The 19,534-nt window shown below is 47.5% G+C and overlaps 1 protein-coding gene across 1 annotated transcript in view; it reads right to left on the reverse strand.

Annotated features, from left to right (window-relative positions):
- The window catches only part of EGFL6 (EGF like domain multiple 6), a 43,341-nt gene that overhangs the window by 14,180 nt on the left and 9,627 nt on the right, over positions 1-19,534 (reverse strand). Inside the window, 5 exon segments of the mRNA XM_037513134.1 lie at positions 1,209-1,343; positions 4,420-4,539; positions 7,395-7,514; positions 10,757-10,849; positions 15,287-15,399. Coding sequence (XP_037369031.1) covers positions 1,209-1,343; positions 4,420-4,539; positions 7,395-7,514; positions 10,757-10,849; positions 15,287-15,399 — 581 coding nt within the window.

Below are 19,534 nucleotides of genomic sequence, written 5' to 3' on the forward strand. Positions count from 1 at the left end.
TAGCGATGCTTTTGCAGACACACACAAAGCAGCCTATTGTTTCCAACTAAGCCACAAAGAGCTCAGATGCTAATCTCAGCCACTTTTAAAATCACAAGGATTTGTTTCCTTTGGAAGTTCACCCTGTGGATTCCCACCCCATGCCCGGGGGCAGCACCTGCAGGGTTCAGGGGTGCTCCTGCAGGGGGTTTCTGGGTGACGGAGCTAGATGAGATACAGAGGGCGCGGGCCCCAGCCCACTGGAAACACGGACTTTCCACGCTTGTCTCAGATGGCCTCGGTGGAGGAGGGCTTTGAAGGAAGCGCTGTGGAAAAGCCACTGGATGGTTCCAAATCCAAGAGCCGAGTGTTGCCCCAACACGATTACACAGGAGGCGCCCTGCGGAGCTGAGTGTGGAGTTGAAAGAAATCCTACTTTTCCCCCAGCTGTGAGCTGTCCAAGGCAGACACACACATTTGTATGTAACTTCTGTGATCGGGGGTCCAGCAGGAGCCCAAGCTTCCCTGCCCCACGATCTATCCAGGACAACGGCGATGTGTCCAAGGCCCCCCACCGCCCCACTTCACTCACTTATTGAGACTTGGGGTACCTAATCACTAAAACATTTAATTTCACAGGGCCCAGGCCATTAGCCGGGTGATACTGCATCCCACGAGAGTGGCTTCGGCGACTGTGGAACGGGGCTGGCGGAGGGCACGGGGAGTCGGGACGATAAAGGGGCCGAAGAGGGGAGAAGAGCGAGTGTCTTCATCTCCTTCAGACATTTTTCTAAAAACACTCCTGATGGACGCTGCTAGGAAGGAATCTCTGAGCTCAAGATTAAATAGGCCTGTCAGTCTTCCTTTGATCATACAGGGACACGGTTAGTCCCGCTTTTAGTTGCACACCGGAAGAGAAAACCCAAAATGTAAACCGAACCAACCAAATACTTAAAAATCCTAAAATCACCTCCAAATATTTGCACCCACAGCAGAGCTACATACTCTGAACTTCCTCATTTAAATCTTTATTGACCTGGTTTCATATATTTCACCTCAGCAGCGTTCTCCTACATGCCAGCAACTTTAAAAATGTAATTTTTTTGGTATTTAACCAGCCAGTACAGTAGATTGTTCAACACATAGACTGAATTGATTAAAATACGTTAGAGAAAGCCCACAGGTTTGGCAGGGAGAGCAGAAAGGGAAGAGGCACCACCAGACCTTACCTACACAGTCATATCGGCCGCTGGTGTATTTCAGTTCGAAACCAACATGACATTTGCAGTAGTAGCTCCCAAAGGTGTTGACGCATCTTCGATTGAAGGGGCAGATGGCTTTACCGGCCGCACATTCATCAATATCTAGGATGTAGAGCCAGAAGGTGTCAGTGATTACAACAAAAGCAAAACAGATGCACATGCATGCACGAGCACACTCATATGCACACAGCATGCGCGAGCACGCACGCAGTTTCTTTGCGGCAAACTCTGATTAGTCTGCTGCCTTTCTGTGCACCCAGTTTTAGAACATTATCTCCCCGTGGTGTCGCCACTTATTCTCACATCTTCCCTCCTGCTAGGCCCTGGCTGTTCTGGGACAGGGCGGTATCTGGCACTTGGGATACACATTACATGATTACTGAGTGAATTAATATTTTCCCAGCTATGTATATTGTATAACCTATACAACTTTTTTTTTAAAGATTTATTTATTTATACAAGAACTGGGGTACAGAGCAGAGGTGCGGGAGGGTGAGAGAATTCACTAGAGACAGAGCGGGGAGCAGAACAGGCAGATGGACCGAAGACACTGCTGAGAGGAGCAGCAGGCCAGGCAGGAGAGGTCTGCTGCACCATGTGGGAATCTCCCTGGCCGGCCAGGAATCGAACCCACACTGCAGAGGCTGCGGGCAGCTTCACAGCGCAGCATTCAACCTGTTGTGCCACCAGGGAGGCCCTTAACCTATACAACTTCTAAAGAGTCAGAAAGCTACACGATAGGCAAACTGAATACACACTTACATTTTCCCTTTTACAGAACAATGATTTCACGAGCAAGTCCTGCAAGGCTCACGTAGCATTGAGTGGATTCACAATACACAATACCACAATATGGTTTCCTAAGAATGCACTTCTCCATAAATTGTGGGTCAAGTGTAAAGATGTAATGATGCCACTTTGGATGCCATGTTTTGGACGTGACCATCGAGAGTCGAGTCCTAGGCAGCTGACAGCTGTGCTCACCAAACCATTACAACTCAAGGTTATATTTTAACTTTTGGATGTCAAATCAAATAGATGTTGTATGCTTATTTTGGACCTGTGGTTAAACATGCAAGTTGGGGCTGATTTATTACATTCTTGCGTTCTTAAAATAATTAATAAGTGTTGGGTTGACCAAAATGATCTTTCACTGATAACTTTCATGCACATCATCTGCCCCTTCCAGTAAAAAAGGCACTGACAAATCAGAGGGGGTGAAAATTTGGATTCAGCTTGGTCAAGAATTATCCTTGTCATATCTTATTTTACTGAAGAGTACTAACCCTGTTATTCTAATAAAATATTTGATTACTTTCAAAGAGCAGAGACAAAATTTTAATTTAACACTTCCAAAAAAGTGTTTAACTCCCGGGGTCTCCCAGGTGGTGCAGCGGTTGAGCGCTGGGTTGCGAAGCTGCCCGCAGCCTCTGAAGTGCTGGTTCAATCCCTGGCTGCTCCCCGGCCACCAGAGGAGGGTCCCACATGGCGCGCAGACCTCTCCTGCCGCCCGCTGCTCCCCTCAGCAGTGTCCTTCGGTCCTTCTGCCTGCTCTGCTCCCCGCTCTGGCTCTGGTGAATTCTCTCACCCTCCCGCGCTTCTGACTGTACCCAGTGCTTGTATAAATAAATAAAAAATAAATAAATCTTTAAAAAAAAAGTGTTTAACTCCCTTTGGACCTATTTGGCTGAGTTTTCTAAATACAGTTTATCTAAATGTGTACATTTAGGATAAATAAACATCCAGCATGGTTGACCGAAAAACATTTCTATTGCAGTAAGAAGTAAGACTATTAAATCACATTCGTTTATAGTTAAATCAAAAAAGATTGAGAATTCTTTTAACAGTCTCCTTTGGTTTGACATATTAGTGCTATATGCTCTCAGGCATGTGTGTATTTAGCGCAATGGAGTTCAGTACAGTGCTATGAGTATATGCAATTTGGTGGTTGGAAACAATTCAAATCCAGGAGGGAACTAAGGCACAAAGTGCAAAAAGTGCTGCTTGTACCCCAATGGGTGCCCATCTATAGTCCCTTAGCACTCAACGTTTCTATGCCAGCCTAGGGCAGCTGAGGAGTCAGTGCCCCCAGCAGACCCCCATCAAAAAAGGGCAGGAGTTATGCATAGATTCCCCAGTGTGCCTGGCCTAGCGGGAAAAGTCAGAGGCGGCTTCCCCCAGGTGTCCAACGGTACAGGGCACTTAACCTGCCTGTTGAAACCTAGAGTGTGGGTGTGCTTCCTCCGCTGGGTCCCCCCGCTGCTCTCAGCCAGCATTCCCTGGGATCATCTCCCACATCAGTGCCTGCTCAGCATCACTAAGACATCAAGTAAGAGAAGGAAGAGCATGAGACCCAAGTGTCCAGTCGTCGACTTGACAAAACATCCAGCTAGCAATGAAGGCTTTATCTGTTCCCTGAATCAGTATCATTAATTTGATCTCTTTATTTTCTCCAAGATCAAGTAATCATGGAATACTTGGTCCATACATTGCAGAGCAAGCCTTAAAGACAATTAGTGGTTACCAGAAAAGAAGGGGGAAGGGGGTGAGTAGCTCAAGACACAGGGAGCAACGGCAGGGTGAAAGGCAGATTTCGCTTTCAGCAGTGAACTAAATGTAGTGAAGACACAGGCTGATTCCCAACGATGAATGTAAATAATATGACAACACAATGCTCCTTCAATCAAAAGAAAGCCTGCAGCTCCGACAGTAGAAAAAAAAAAGACAATGTGAAATTGGCTGCCTGCTACCGTAAACAACGTAGAAGGTACAGACCATTTTCAGTCAACTCCTATCTAAACAAAAGTAAGTAAATATGATTTTCCAGGAAAATATTAGCTAGAATCCAGAATAAAGCCCAGTGGCTCCAGAGGTGGACAGTAAGTAACGGGCTTGCCTCGGGAGAGTAACTGAAGGACAACGTACAAGGGCAATACGCTGACATAAAATGACCTTTTCCATTGTGGCATTCGGCAATTCCAAAATAATGAAGCATCCTTGCTAGCATCTCAGAGCTGCATTTAGATAGAGCATATTGCGGCTGAAAACACCAGTTTCCAAAACGGATGTACATCTCTACTCTCAGGGGCCTGCGCTCTCTAGCCAACACGCAGACGGTGATGAGGGAAAAGGAGGAATTCAGTCCAGGGCAGAAGCAAAGAAGCGGACGCTGTTCTACCTATGCAGACTCTTCCGTTGGGGGCCAGGCGGAGCCCCGAGGATGGACACAGGCACCGTGGCCCTTCCTCCGTGTCTTCGCAGCCGTACTGGCAGTTTGTCATGGCACACGTCCTCGAGTCTGAAAGAGTAGACGAGGATTAGCCTTTCCTCCTGAGATGATAAAGGTGCTTACTGAGAAATGGTCTCTGAATTCTGGGCCACAAACTGCAACATGTGGAGCGGTGCCAGGCCCCACTGGCTGCACCCCACATGGACAGCCAGATGGAATGTGGTGTTTTGGTGGCCCCTGGGCTGAACCCCACCTGTGGTCTGTGTTCTTGACCAGTGAATTGCACTTGACTGTCTTTGGGCAGGGCACGCACCCCTCCGTTACCAGTGTGCATCTCTCTCCTCCTGTGGGAGAAGAATCACTCCTCTAGGGCACGTGGCTGGCTTCTAATGGCCAAAACACAACCTCTGATATAGATGATCAGTTTGAGAAATTAGAGTAACAGGATCCACTGAGAGCACTCCACACACCTCTAGCTTCAATGAGGGTCATCTATGTCATGAGACATAATCTCTCAGGTCTCTATATTAAAACATGTGGCAGCTAGAACTGATCACTTGCCCAAAACCCATTCTGAACCTGCTTTTCTCTTGTTCATCCCATCAGTGAGGCTAGAAAACCAGCTACTTCTTTCTCTTCCAGCTTCCCTTGCAGCAACCAAGCAGTGGCCGTGTGACCCAGTTATGGCCAAAGAACTATAAAGGTAAGTATTCTGGGCCTCCCTGTGGTACAGGTGGTTGAACGCGGCGCTGTGAAGCTGTCTGCAGCCTCTGCAGTGCTGGTTTGAGCAACCTACATGGCGCAGCAGACCTCTCCTGTCTTGCCCGCTGCTCCCCTCAGCAGCATATTTCAGTCAAGTCTGCCTGTTCTGTTCCCTACTCTGTCTCTGGTGAATCCTCTCACCCTCCTGCACATCTGGCCTGTACCCCGGTTCTTGAATAAATAAATAAAAGATCTTTTAAAAAATTAAATAAATAAAGGTAAGTCCTCTGGAGGGAGTGGAGCTCCTAGAAAAGGTGCTGTTGCTTGATAAAAATAGACAGGCATGAAAACAGTGACTGTTCATTGACATTGCTTCTTTCTTCTTCGTCTTGCCTACCTTCAGTGTGTGATAGCTGGAGCTGTGGCAGCCATACTGTGACGAGAAGGTCACAAGCATGAAACCAATACCTGGAGGACAACAGACTATGTCCTTGTTGAGCTGTCCTGGAACTGCCTTGTTTTTGGCTTTTTTGATAAATGAGATCATTTAGATGGCCCTTTCCTTCACTTGTTAAATATAACTTATCTCACAAAAATGCATTTTCTCAGCAGGGGGCCAGTATGTATGAAACATAAGTGTGTACAACAACACAATGAATACACCCTTTATCTACCCCTATCTACCACAAGCCAATCACCCAGCTGACAAAAGAGACTGCAACGGGCCAGGTAAAATAAAATCATCCAGGAGAGAGGTCCAGGGCTACCCAGACAGTGTGAGCTATAAACAGTGAGGCACAGACCACCCTTACCTATACAGAAACAGACAAAGCCTGTGAGTGATGGAGACACAGGTGAGGATAAGGTGACAGACATCTACCTATGGTCATATTTCTAGTTCATACTTTTTGCTCTTTAGTTGTCTTCTTTTCAAATTAATCTTCAAAATGTACCTTGTTCTATCTTTCCACTTAGGAAAAGGTATCTTTTTTGGCACTGATTAGGCTTTCATGGAATGTTTCAGAAACACCCATTAGCATATATCTTTTAAAAACTTTTAAGTGATTACTGTAAAGGCCTGGAGAGCGGTTCCCAGGGTGAGGAGGAGAGTGGAGGTTCTGGCAAAGTGCTCTCTGGTAGTGGTTAAAGGGTGCTTGCCTTCTAAGAATTCATTAAGCTATGTATTTATCTCTTGTGGTTTTCTGTTTAATTTATAACAATAAGAATTTTTTTAAAAAAAAAGACTCGTTGAAGGCCTGCTTTATCTCTTAAGCTTGCTTGCTAAAGGAGGATCTAGATGACTCGTGGTGCTGGGGCACTCTGCCAAGGCCCAGCCAGGGGAGCAGTAAACCATGCACGAGCCAGGATTTTATAACCTCACGAAAGCCTGGGAGGGGCTGGGAAGCCCTAAACCCTCTGCACCCATAGAAAGCTCCAGTTTGATGGGGCTGTGGGGGCAGAGGAAAGAGAAGTGAGGAGAGAGGAGGGCAGCGGGCAGGGAGCGGGGGTTGGCCTTTTGGCCACAGTAGAAAACCTGAAAAGCCTCCCTCTCAGTGAACAGATGCGGCCTCTTACTTTCCCACAGGACGTGGGGCTTTCTTTATCACAGAAGGCTGTGGCTGTGATAAGGCCTTCTGAGGCTTTTCTTCTCAGGTATGTGAATCAGAATGTGTTTCCAACAAGAGTCACTAATCTTTGAACATGCACAAGGGCGTGAGAAAGGTAGCTGGTGGGAAGAACTGATATCCCGGAGTGGGATTTACATTCACCCCCTCCCTGAAACAATACGCTTGTTTTGCTCAGCGGTACGTCCCTGCAGACATGCAGATACACGACTTATTTTTCTCCCCAGTTGGCCTTTTTATTTATAAAGCTAGTGTCCAGAATAGGCAAATGCCTGAGACGGAAAGCAGATTAAGTTGCCAGGGGTTGGGGGAAGAGTAGGGAGTAGATGTTAATGGGTATGGGGTTCCTTTTGGGGGGTGATGAAGATGTTCTGGAACTAGACAGTGGTGATCATTGTACAGCACACTGAATGTCACTGAATTGTACACTTGAAAATGGTGAGTTTCACATTCTGTGTATTTTACCACAATTAAGAAAAGTGCTCAGGGATGTTTTATCCTAGGGCGAAGGTAGTGGGCTGAGACATCACTCAAGTCAACTCCCCCCCCACCCCCGCATCAAATGGCAGAAGTTGGGCCTCCAGGGCTGACACTTACTTGCACAGCTGGCATCTGGCATGAGCACGTGGCCGCTGAGGCAGAAGCACTTGTAGCTGCCGTGTGTGTTCACACATCTGTGTTGGCATGGGCGGGGCTTTATGCCGCACTCATTCACATCTGCAGAAGGGCAGTTAGAAAATGGGGAAAGGTTAACTGAATGGGGAAATATCCAGAAGTGGAACTGGATTGGCCTCCTGGGACTCTTCCCATAGGACCAGGATTAGCCCTTTCCCGACCATCCCTAGTATGCCATTTCGAAGGACTGGTGAGGATGTGGAGCAGACGGGATGACCATGCACCGCTGGGGGGACTGTAAACCGGGACAACCACTTTGGAAAACTATTTGGCAGAAACTACTAAAGCTGCATGTGGACATGCCCATGACCTAGCAGCTCCACTCCTAGATTTATACCCAACAGAAATGTGGGTACATGCTCACCAAAAATATGTACTAAAATGATCATAGTAGTACTATTCTCAATGGCCCTAAATGGAAAGAATCCAAGTGTCTCCCAGCAGAAGCATGGAAAAATGACTTGCATAAAGTCACATGTCACTTAATGACATTTTAGTCAATGGTGGGTCACATAGATGACGGTTGCGCCAACAGGCTGAGCCTTCTGGCCTAGGGGTCTAGTAGGCTATGCCATCTAGATTTGCTCGCTTACACTCTAGGATGTTTGCACAATGACAAAACTGCCCAACGACTCATTTCTTAGAACATGACCCCACTGGTAAGTGACTCAGGACTGTACCCCCTCACTGGAATACTCCTTAGCAGCGGGAGTGAACAGACCACAGCTATAGGCAACAATAGAGGAATCTCACAAACATGCTATTGAGTGGGAAAAGCTGGATACAAACAAGTACATTAAAAAAAATAGGCACAACTAATACCAATCCGTGGCGTAAGAGGCCAAGCTATAGCTCCCTTTGGAATGGGGGGAGACTGGAAGGGGAGCGCAAGGGGTCTCCAGGCAGACCGGCATGTTTCTGCGTTTTGATCTGCATACCAGGTACATGGCGTTTTTGAAGATTCATTCACTGCACATTTCTGCTGGGTGCACGACTGCGTGTGTCTGTATCATCGAGACGACACTGTCCTGGCACTAGCCCAGGCAGCCTGTCACAAACGGCCGCAGCACAGCCGCCTTGCAATTGTAAGTTTTCCAGCCCCACGCTGAATCCCTGAATCTCTCCAAGTTGCCTCTGCTCATTTCCTGCTAGAGGGAAGTGTGCCAGGCAGCTTTTGGGTGGAGAGGTCAGAGGACAATTTTTATCCCATGTGAAGATGTTCAGAAGATGTTGTTAAATGAGAAAAGAAGGCTGCAAAACTATGTGTGCAGATACCAAATTTGTGAGGAAAATACACTGATAAAAAAGCCTGCGGTGGCAAGACTGAAGGTGACTTTATTCTCTGTGCTTTTCTAAGAAATTTTTCCTTAAATATTAAGAACTAATAGTTTTGTATTAAAATGAAAAAAATAAGCAGGAAAAGAACTCTTTAAAAGTGATCCCGGGTAGAGGATCCTGTCTATGGAAATGGGGTCACGTGGGTGCCTCCGTGTCCTAACCCCCTCAAGAAGAACCAGAAAGGGGGAAACCGCCACGTGCCAGGGATGCCCAGGGCAACAGGCAAAGCAGATCCTTGAAAATAGAGAAACGGCTGCTTCAGCCTCTGAAAGGAGGCTCGCTCTGGGCTTTGCCCATGCCCGGCTGGATAGAGCTTATTCCTGTTACCCAACCACCTCCCTCCTGGACCTTAACCACTTCAAACTCGGGAACTGAAAAATGCTGATTGGACATAATGGGAAAGCCAGGAATACCCCATCACTCCCCCCCTAACTCAGGGGTGACTCACTTGTCCCTGGAAGAAGCACCTTCGGGGCAGGTCTCAGCTGGAGACAGAGGCCTGGCTCCCTGGCTAATGAGTCTGGATGGACTTTGATCTGGCTGCCCAGGAGCAGGGAGGCTGGGGGGTGGGGGGAGCAGACAGTCCCAAACTGCAGCCAACTGGATCACTCCCTCAACGTTCTTATTTTACTGGGCCTGGAAACTGAACATGAAACATCTCTTCTCTAGCCCAAATCTCCTGAGAAGGCATCTTGGTACAGAAGCCAAGACATATGGAAAAATCCCCGGCAAGGGAGGCAGCTGAATTATGACTTAGGACAGCATGACTCCACGCTGCTCCCTCAAGCAGTTGGATCTTTTCGGCGCTGTTCTCTAAAAGCCGGGGTAGGAGAGGAGCGGTCCGGAGGCTGCTCTGAGGCTGCAGGCGGGCAGCTCAAAGAGAGGCTACTGCAGTGTATGCCACTAACCCCTGCGCTTGGCCGCAAGGGCTGGTAGAGTAGGTGGCTCCCTGCCCGCTCTTCCCTGGAACTCTCCTCTTCTTCTAGAAGCTGGTAGCCTTTCGTAAGGGCAGCAGAGATTGCTTTGCTGCTCTTTGTTCAACTGCATGATAGGACTGAGGACACTTTCTTAACGATTGCAGATTTCTTCGGGCCTGGGTTTCTCTAACTCAATACTGTAATGGCGAAGAATTGGAGGGCTGAACTGAGTGTGACTTGTTTACCTGCACAGTAAAAGCGTTCACACTAGGGATGAGGTACAGCCTTAAAAGTCTGAGCTGGCTTCGTATGCGCTGACAGGCCACGATGCCTACGAGAAACATTTCTGTTTTTGTTCTAGTAGAAAAGGACTTTGAGGAGCCAGGACAAAATGGGAACTATGGTTAGAAAAGGGGTGTCGCTTTTTAATTTATATCCCTTTGCAGGGTTGTTTTTTTTTTTTTTTTTTTAAGTAAAAACAAGCATCACTTCAGTAGCTCAAACAACATTATAAAAATCATTTGTTGAAAACAAAAAAGCCTGTAATCTGGCATCTTGACAAAAACATTAGGGCCTCCCTGGTGGTGCAAGAGGTTAAGATGCCGCACTATGAAGCTGTCTGAAACTACCGCAGCACAAGTTCGATCCCAAGCCAGGGAGCTACCCACATGGCGCAGCAAACCTCTCCTGTGTTGCCCGCTGCTCCCCTCAGCAGTGTATTTCGGTCAGTCTGCCTGTTCTGCTCCCCACTCTGTCTCGGGTGACTCCTCTCACCCGCCACACCTCTGGCCTGTGCTCCAGTTCTTCTATGCATGAATAAATAAATCTGTTAAAAAATTAGAATGACTTTTATAATTTCTAGACGGGACTGTTTGGAAAAATCTAGTTCTGAGACCATTTTCACTTGAAAATTCAGGTTCAGCTCGACACTACCCTGAGCACAGTGTTATTCTTGCGACCCTCACTCTCGCTGTCGCTCCAGAGAGCTCCGTGGTGGGTTCACATCAGCACCCGTTCCTTGGTACTGACCTTGACTGCAGGTCTTCCCGGTGTACCCTGGAAAGCACCTACATTTGTTCGGTCCCACACACTCACCGAACTTGCATCCAGGTTCACACGCAGCTGTGGAAGGAAAAGATGTTTTGACAATAAAAGAACAGGAGGGGTGTGCGCAGTGGAGGCAGGCACGCCACACTCGGGACTCGTGCGGCAGAGAGGCCCATGGGGACACCTAGAGGCGCGTCTGCTTGTCTCTGGTCTGTCTGCACCACGGAGATGCTGGAGAGTGTGGTGAGCCCGACGCCTCCAGCCCAACGAGTCCAAGCTTTACTGTGACCTTGCTTAGCACTGCCACGCCCCAGCGGCGCTCAAGGAATAGAAGGCCTCCCAGCCCACAATCAGCCAGTTTGCAGGTAAACACGAAAGATTTTTTAAAAGAACTACACTGTGTGAGCCCGAGAGGCTCCAGAGTCATCCTGGGGAGTGTCTAGGTCCCTCCCCTTTCTGTTGCTTGTCTCTTTTTTCTCTTCCATATTTTCTCTACTAGTTTTCTTTTGAGTGATCAATATATCTTTTTAATGCTGTGCCTTATCAGACAAAATGAACAGCCCACAGATTGGAGGCAGGGAGGTACAACCTGCAGCCCTAAGGCTGGGACCTAAAGGCTTGATGAAGATGATGATGTCGACACAATGATGATGGTGGTGATGTGACAATGGTGGCAATGCTGGTCTGAGAAAGTCCGATTTGTTTTTCCATTTCATTCATTTCTGTATCCGGACACGCACCAACCTGGCACTCAATAAATAATTGTTAGACCAATGAAGTGGTAGGAGACACAATAGGTAGAGAATGTTTAGAGTTAGGGTCAGAAAAGAGAAAGATGATGGAGAGTTTGAGTCTAACTCATAGGGAGGAGGTAGGAAGAAAAGACACAGATAGAAAAAAGAGAAATGGTAAAACCCAAAAGAAGAGGAGGTGAGAGAGAGAAAATAAGGATTGAGGGAGAAAGGAGGGAAAAAGGCCCTGGGCAGTCTCGATTTAGTCCAGTAAGCAGCCATGAGGGAACGGCTGGGCAGTTTCTAGTGGCGCTCACTTCCCTGAGCACGGATCCCCACAGCACACCCACCACCAGGCCTGCGCGCCCACTACCCACCGGGCCTGCTCCTGAGGAGCCAGTCTCTTCCCACAACGCCACGCCCAGGGTTCTGGGAATGGCATCATTCATCACCCAGTTGCCTGGACTAGGAATCTCAGTCGTCTCTATTTTTTCTCTCCCCCAAACCAATCAGTGACAACAACCCACCCCTGTTCCTACCCCCAATTCATTGACGGAACAGATATTTATCCAGGGAGTGGAGCCACTTTGCCCATAGATATCTTGGGGTTTACCTTGAGCCCCTAGTCTCCCCCCACTTACCCACTAAAGCCTATGACCAGTGCTTGACTGTGGCAGGGGTTTTACAGCCTTGCTCCCCGTTTCTGGGCAGGACAAACCGTGGTGCATTTTACACCCCAGAGTCACCCTGTGGGGTCAGGCTGAAGCGAGACTTCTCTGGAAAGGACATCACGGTCTAGCTTCTCTGTTCCCTTGCTCCCTGTCAGATACTCCCCAGAGCAGCTCTTTTCAGCCTTAGCTCACTCCATTCCCTAGACACAGGCCACGCCGTGGCGGGAGCAGAGCAGCCACTCTGCTCTGCACTAGACATGCACACACCTCCTGCCTTTCCCCACCCATTGTGGGCACTCCCAGGCTCCTCTCTGCTCCCGCGGCTGATACCCTCTCCATCCTTTCGCATAGCCCCTCCTTCCAGAAGCCTTCACAGCTGTCCCCACTTGCCTGTGGTCTGCCCTTCAACTTTAACCACCCTGCAGAACTAACTTGTCTCCATCGTGTTCAATAACTAGACGTACATTCGGTTTTCTGTCCTTGACGTCTGCCTACTACCTGACTCTAAGTGCTTTCAGACCAGGGATTTAAACATTCCTCTTTGTTTCTCCTGCAACATTTAATAATCTCATGAATGTGTTAGAGTCTACAATAGTTGCAAATAGTGAATAAAGCAGTAGGTGTAAAACTTTTCAGAGAGAAGCCCTTTCTGGCTCTGGACAGATGAGAAGTAAGAAGAGGAAGGAAACACTTCCCAGCACAATTCTTGGACTTCTGCAGACAAAAGAAATAGAAGCTGATTTCCAATGTCCATTTTGTTACATGGATATATACTTGGGGATGCAGCTTTAAGTGTAGATATTAGGAAAATAAATCTTTTATTTTTTTAAAGCTCCAAAGACTTCTGATTGTTCCCTGGAAAGTTATTTTCAACACGGTCCAGATAGGAAAGCCTAGGACCAATGCCAAAAAGAACAGAGGAGAAATGGTGCTGTGAGGTCAAAGCTCCAGAAAGATGTTTTCAATTTGCAGGAATTCTGGGTCGATGATTTGAGCAGCCAATGGACACCACAGGGCAATTCCATTTCTGTCTAAAAGGGTCTGCGATTTCAGTGCACTGCAGATAAAGACAAGCGCGCTCCTCCACCTGCAGCGTTTCAGTCACGGACAAGACTTGCCCCAGCTCACTAAGTGACAAATGTTTGAAGGTTAATGACAGCGAGTTGAACAGACCCTGTCCTAAGAGCAAACTTGGTAGAGCTGGGGCCACGAGTGGGAAAGCCCCGGCTTCCAGGCAGGGCGCCGAGGAACGCAGGGGCAGGAGGTGAAGGCCAGGGCAGTCGGGACCTCACAGGTTGGGGTCTGACTCTGCAGGCTGGAGCAGGTCGACGGCTTTCTCGTCTCATTACCACACAGCCGGCGCTCTGGCTTCAGAACCAGAGGCCCAGCAATCAAGGGGCTAAGCACCCTGTTATTTGCTGCTTCGGGGAGCATATGACTTTGCTATCAGGAAGGACCATGAAAAGTGGTTGGAACACAATGCAGATTCAGGTATAAAAGTCACTGCATGCTTTAACTTGAATGCCTGCCCGGGCCTGGGGCGAGGGGCAGTGGTGCTGGCGATCTCCTGAGCTCGCCGACCTGGCCTCGGTGGGCACTTTGCTTGAACACTCTGCACCTTCTTTCAGCTTCTTGCTGTCCGTTGCTTTGTGCATCTGGCATTAAGTCATCCACAAAAGCACTGAGATGCGAATGGCCGTGTGTTCCGCCACCAGACTGCTCTGCTCTGGTTACAGAATAGCTCTTGCAGGCAGCGAGCGCGTCCTCATTGATTTACCAGACAGTCAAGTTTTATGGCAGACAGATTCCAAATCACATGTCCCACATGTTTTTTTGCTTTTTCCACCTGACTGTCAAATAAAAACACCTTAGGTTGTGGTTAGAAAAAGAGTGAAGTCACATTTCATCCCCCGCCCCCACCCGGCGCACTGATGGACACAAGTATGCAGTGAGATATTGGTCCTTCCCTGTCAAGGGTAAGTCGCGAGGCATTTCCTACATGCGCAGGCGATGCACACACCCCTTAGGGCTCACTCTCTTACCCCAGGGAGTAGCCATTGCCCTTTGGTGTGTGGAGGCGGAACAGGCGCCTGAATGAGCTCGCCCACCTTGCCCAACGTCACCCCCATCATTCTGATTCTCAAGACAATGCCCTTGGCTGTAACACTGTACATCCAGTCTTCGTGTTTAATCACCTTTGGCTTAATTGACAAAGACACTGGGGGACGTTCTAACTTCCTTTAATTAGGTGGACCATGACGATCTTCAAACAGTCTCTGGCATCTTCATGCCGTTGTCACAAGGAAAACTGTGACGGCGGGAGCGTTTGCATAATAGCGCGCAGGTAACAATGGCTTAATGTCTTCCGATGCTTTGTGGGTTTCGGACATTAGCACGTTCCACTCTCACCGACAGTCTATCTAGATAGACTTGGACCAGCTTGGGAAGAAGGTTGGGGCAGGGACACAGCAGCACAAAGAAGGAAGCAAGCACCAGTGGCCTGAAAAATAGCTAATATTTTGGTGCCTTACAGTTTACCGTCCGACAGGAGCCATGCCGACGCCTGAAGCTTGAGGGACGCGAGGTTGTGTGTCTGCTCCATTTACCAGACAAGGGGCTGAGGGTCAGGCCTTTGCCACCTACTAGGGATTCAGGCACAGGGAGGCCAGACTCGTGCCCTGTAGGAATGCACTGCAGGCCCAACAGTCAACAGGGAGGAGCCAGGATTTGTTCCTCTGCAGCCTGAGGGTCAGTTGTAGAAAGGCAAATAAAGAACAAAACTATACTGGGCCTCCCTGGTGGCTCAGGGGTTAAAGACACAGCGTTATCAAGCATCGCCAGCCACTGCAACACGAGTTCGATCCCTGGCCAGGGAGGTGACCCACATGGTGTGGCAGACCTCTCCTATCTCACCTGCTGCTCCCCTCAGCAGTGTAATTCAGTTAGTCTGCCTCTTCTGCTCCCCACTCTGTCTGTGGCGAATCCTCTCACACACACACACACACACACACACACACACACACACACACACGCATCTCTGGCCTACACCCCAGTTCTTGTGTGCAGAAATAAACAAATCAAAAAAGAAAGAAAGAAAGAAAGAAAATTACCTTCACAGATGCCCCGGCTGCTCCGTCTCCATCCATAGCAGCAGGCCAGCTTCGCCCCATAGTGACACACCCCAGGCTGGAAAGCGGACAGCGAAGAGCCACGATGCCTTGCACTGTGGGACGAAAGCCACATGTTAGCACTGGGAAAACAGAAAGGGCAACAGAGGCCCTTCTGGCTCCTAGCTGCACAGGAGTGATGACAAAGTCCCTGGGGAACTTCGATAAACCTGCCGCTCAGGGCCAGACCAGATTTTGAAGGCCCGAATTTCAGGTGGCCAGCCTTGGCCGCCCTCCCTCGCCCCACTTCCCTAATCATCAGCACCATCCATTTCCTTTTCCACGGGGTGAAAAGCATTGAGTCACATAACCTATAAAACCAGAGCACGTGAAGGTGGCCAAGGATTTAGGTCTCTGAATCTCTCCGAGTGCTAATCAGATCTGCCCTGTCCACACTTAGGGGCAATCAAGGTCTGTGGCCGCATCAGGGGAGCATGGTGATGGGGTCGCTGGCCCTGTGGGGTGTCCTGGGCAAAAGTGCCATGCTTTTACCCATCGGCTGTCTGGCCGCCCTTGAACAAACCGGAATCTCCACAGGTGAGGAACAAGAAGTGCTGGCGGGGTCCCTGGGATGAGGAGACGCCAGCCCGTGGAGTGGAGTCACATCCCCCCAAGAGCTGGGTGTCTGTCGCAGGTACTAGCTCAGGGCGCATTCTCATTCCTTCTGTCTTCTGGAAACACAATTTGCTAAACTCTTTAACCTTAGAGCAGGGATGGACAAACGTTTTTCCACAAAGGGCCAGATGGTAAATATTTTACGCTTAGGGGACCTTCGGGTCTCAGTCCAAGGCAGCTGCGGGCAACAGGCCACAGGGGGGTACAGCTGTGTTCAATAAAACTTTATTTATGGACACTGCAGTTTGAATTTAATATACTTTTCATGTGGCATGTAATAGGATTCTTCTTTTGACTTAACTTTAACCATTTTAAAAAGTAAAAACCGTCCTTAGCTCATGAGCCATGGAAATCAGCAGGCTTGACTTGTGGACTGTCTGAATCTGGAGTTCCGAGAGTCATCCCTGTCACCAAATGTCCCCAGGTAGGCCAGGCCATGGATGCAGCTGGCTGCCTGCTCACCTCCTTCCTGGCCTAGCACAGGACACGATTGCTACCTGATTCTGGAAGCAAAGAAGTTGGACGCTTTGTGGAGGACTGGAGCTATGTCCTCACGCACATTAAATATGCTGGAAAGTGTTTTCCGGGCTCTTCAGCAGACAAGGAAGGCACAGTGGGCCTGGCACTTTCCACTGCAGGACTGAACTTTCTGCAGGTTAATCATATCTTAGTCAAGGTCGGGAAGTTAAACCACCTCGCAGTTTCCTTCAAGGCATGCCTCTCCCACTAGCTTGGTTACTGAGTTAAGAGCTGCAAAGACAGGGTGTGGCACATTTCACGAACCAAGAGCACTCAAGGCAAGGATGCCTTTATTATCTACTTTTTCTTGAACGGGACTTCTTTTTCATCTTCCAACGGAATCACGGTGTGGGCTTTAGAAGGCAGTCACTCAACCATCTAAAGCAGGGTTTTTCCAACTCTACAGAACTGACAACTTGGGCCAGATAATTCTTTATTGTTGGGGGGCTGTTCTGAACATTGAGGATGTTGAACAGCATCTGTGGCCTCTACCTGTAGATGCCAGGAACACCTGCCCTTCCAGTTGTGAAAACCAAAAATGTATGTGGACTTTGCCAATCTCCCCTGGGGAGGCAAATTGTCCTGCTAGGTATCACTGCTTTAAAGTTAATAAACATTTATCCAGTCTTACCATATTCCAAGCAGCCTTAGATACAGAGAGTGATGAAAAAGATTTACTCTTTGCTCTGTTATGTTTATGGTCTATTGTAAACAGAGACATGGTGAGTGTAATTACAAAGCCCTCAGAAGAGTTTGGACTGAGAAATAATGCAGCCATCAGTCATCAGCTAACCCGGATATTGCTGGTAATTCTGCAAGGATACCACAATTTTGACTCACTTTGCATGTAACTAACAATTCCCAAACAAGAAACCACAGACCACTGAACATAAAGTTTGTCAACTAAGTAAGTCTAAACACAACAATGTCCTTAAGAATCTTTTTTACAGCTTTTTAAAAATTGAGTCGACCCTCAGAGGAACGTTCTGTTTCCCACAAAAGGTCTTGCCTTAGCATCCCTTCCATGCTTGTCCTCGAAGAAGGTGTGGCAGGAGCAGCCTGGGAAGGGGGGGTGGCCTTGCTCCAATAACACTCCTGGCTGCTGGGCATCTGCAGGGCACATTCTTGTGGCTGCAGTTCTCACGGGACTTTACTTGTTCACATACATAGGAATCAATTTTCCCTATAAGGGGGAGATTATCATAGAATTTCATCCGAATGAAAGTGACCTTAGATATCACATTTCCAACCTGTCATCTTATTAGTTTTTTTTTCATATCCAAAAGGGCAGGTTTATTATATAAAAATGGGAAGGAGAAGAAGATGCTTGCACAGACACAAGCACACCAGAAGAGCTGCCACTGCTGTTTTGCAAAGGGGAAAAGGATTGTGTAAAGAAATACCTGCATAGGCAGAGGCGGGCAGGAGAGCTGCCCCGACCTATCATCTTAAACATGAAGAAACTAGGGCCAAGAAAGACTTTGTAGTAGAAGTCAGAGGGGAACACAATTCACTCAAGTATTCATCCATCCATCTAGACATTTGTTCATTCCGAATATATTAGGTAATTAAACATATCAGGCACTGGACGAGGCACTGAAACTAGAAGTATGAGAACAGCCCCTGTCCACAAAGAACTTCTAGTCCAGTGATGAAGATGGGCAAGCAAGCAGACAAAGTTACCAGAAGATGAAATTCATATACTGTTTGCACATGACCACAACTCTCCCGAGAAATCCTTTCTCCAGCTTTATTGCTTTCATATGTTTGGCTTTAGGTGAAAAGGTGAAACCAAGAACTCTGAGGTGTATTAATTTCTCCCGTCATCACTTTTGACAATGTACAAAGTGTCACTCATAAAACTCCAAAATGTTAATGACCAACATTTGGGCCATCAAAAACATAATACAGGAAGATTTCTTAACCACTCTAAGGAATTCCTTCCCCCGTCGCAAATGCATCTTATTACAGCTCTGTTGGGAGATAAGAAAGATCTATCATTCAATCTAGTCCTATGCTCGTGTGTTTAAAAGATGGAAACAATGGTTGCTTCAGAATCAACAGATGACCAAGAACTATAAAATGGATTCTGATATTCAGGCAGTGACACAAACCAGAAAAGACCAGCTCAGCCTCCAGAGGATGCAGTGACATATTTTGTGGGTATTTCCTAAAGAGAACCGAGCAGCTGGCAAGAACACTGTAGGAAAAACCACCCCAGAACCATGCAAATTCATAAATGAGCAAATGCCTTCAGTTAACGGGTGTGCTGACTATGCAGTCACCCAGTTTTGAGAGATAGCTTCAAAGGGACAGCCACAAATGGGATTTTTCTGGTTTCACCGTCAAATTGTACATCTGGTCATGAAAACAGAAAACAGTTACGGGGGGGGTGGTTACTAGTGGATAGAATTGCTAATAATTACTTGCTGATTGGGAGATGCCAGAGGAAATTGATTTATTACACCAAGAATCCAATTTTGCATTCTACCCTTGCCAGGTTTTTTTTTTTTTTAATGCACATATGCAGCTATTTTAAAAAAATAAGGACAAAAAAAGAAAATGAATTATTAAACTATTTAAGTTGAAACATTATTGAGGGCAAGAAAGGAATTCAGCACAGGCAAACACGATACTAACAATAAAAGCAGGGCGCCCTATTTATAAAATCTTTCCAAAATTGCTTAAAAAGCTTTCACTTCCAGTGTCTACACAGTTCTCGCATGACACTGCAACGTGAGCAAACGATGCCAATTACTTTCTCAGCATCTTCTCCTTCTACCTGGCCTTTACTCTAATTCCACGCCCACTCACTAGCTTTCCCGTCCCTAGTTCAACAGTTCTTTTCTTTCAATATCTGGTCGTGACTGTTTTGGATAAGAGACAAACTATTAGGTTCAAATACATGAAACGACCACGTATATAAGTTAAAACTGGCCAAACATCTGTAATTTCCTATGTTGCAATGTAATGATTGTAGAAGGAAAGGTTAAGTGCTCATCAAGTCCAAGGATTCCTGGGCACAGACTAACACTATACTTTCTGGCCAGCCTGCCA

This window comes from Talpa occidentalis, unplaced genomic scaffold (genome assembly GCF_014898055.3).
Source record: "Talpa occidentalis isolate TD23 unplaced genomic scaffold, MPIMG_talOcc4v2.1 talOcc4.15, whole genome shotgun sequence".
Taxonomy (NCBI): domain Eukaryota; kingdom Metazoa; phylum Chordata; class Mammalia; order Eulipotyphla; family Talpidae; genus Talpa; species Talpa occidentalis.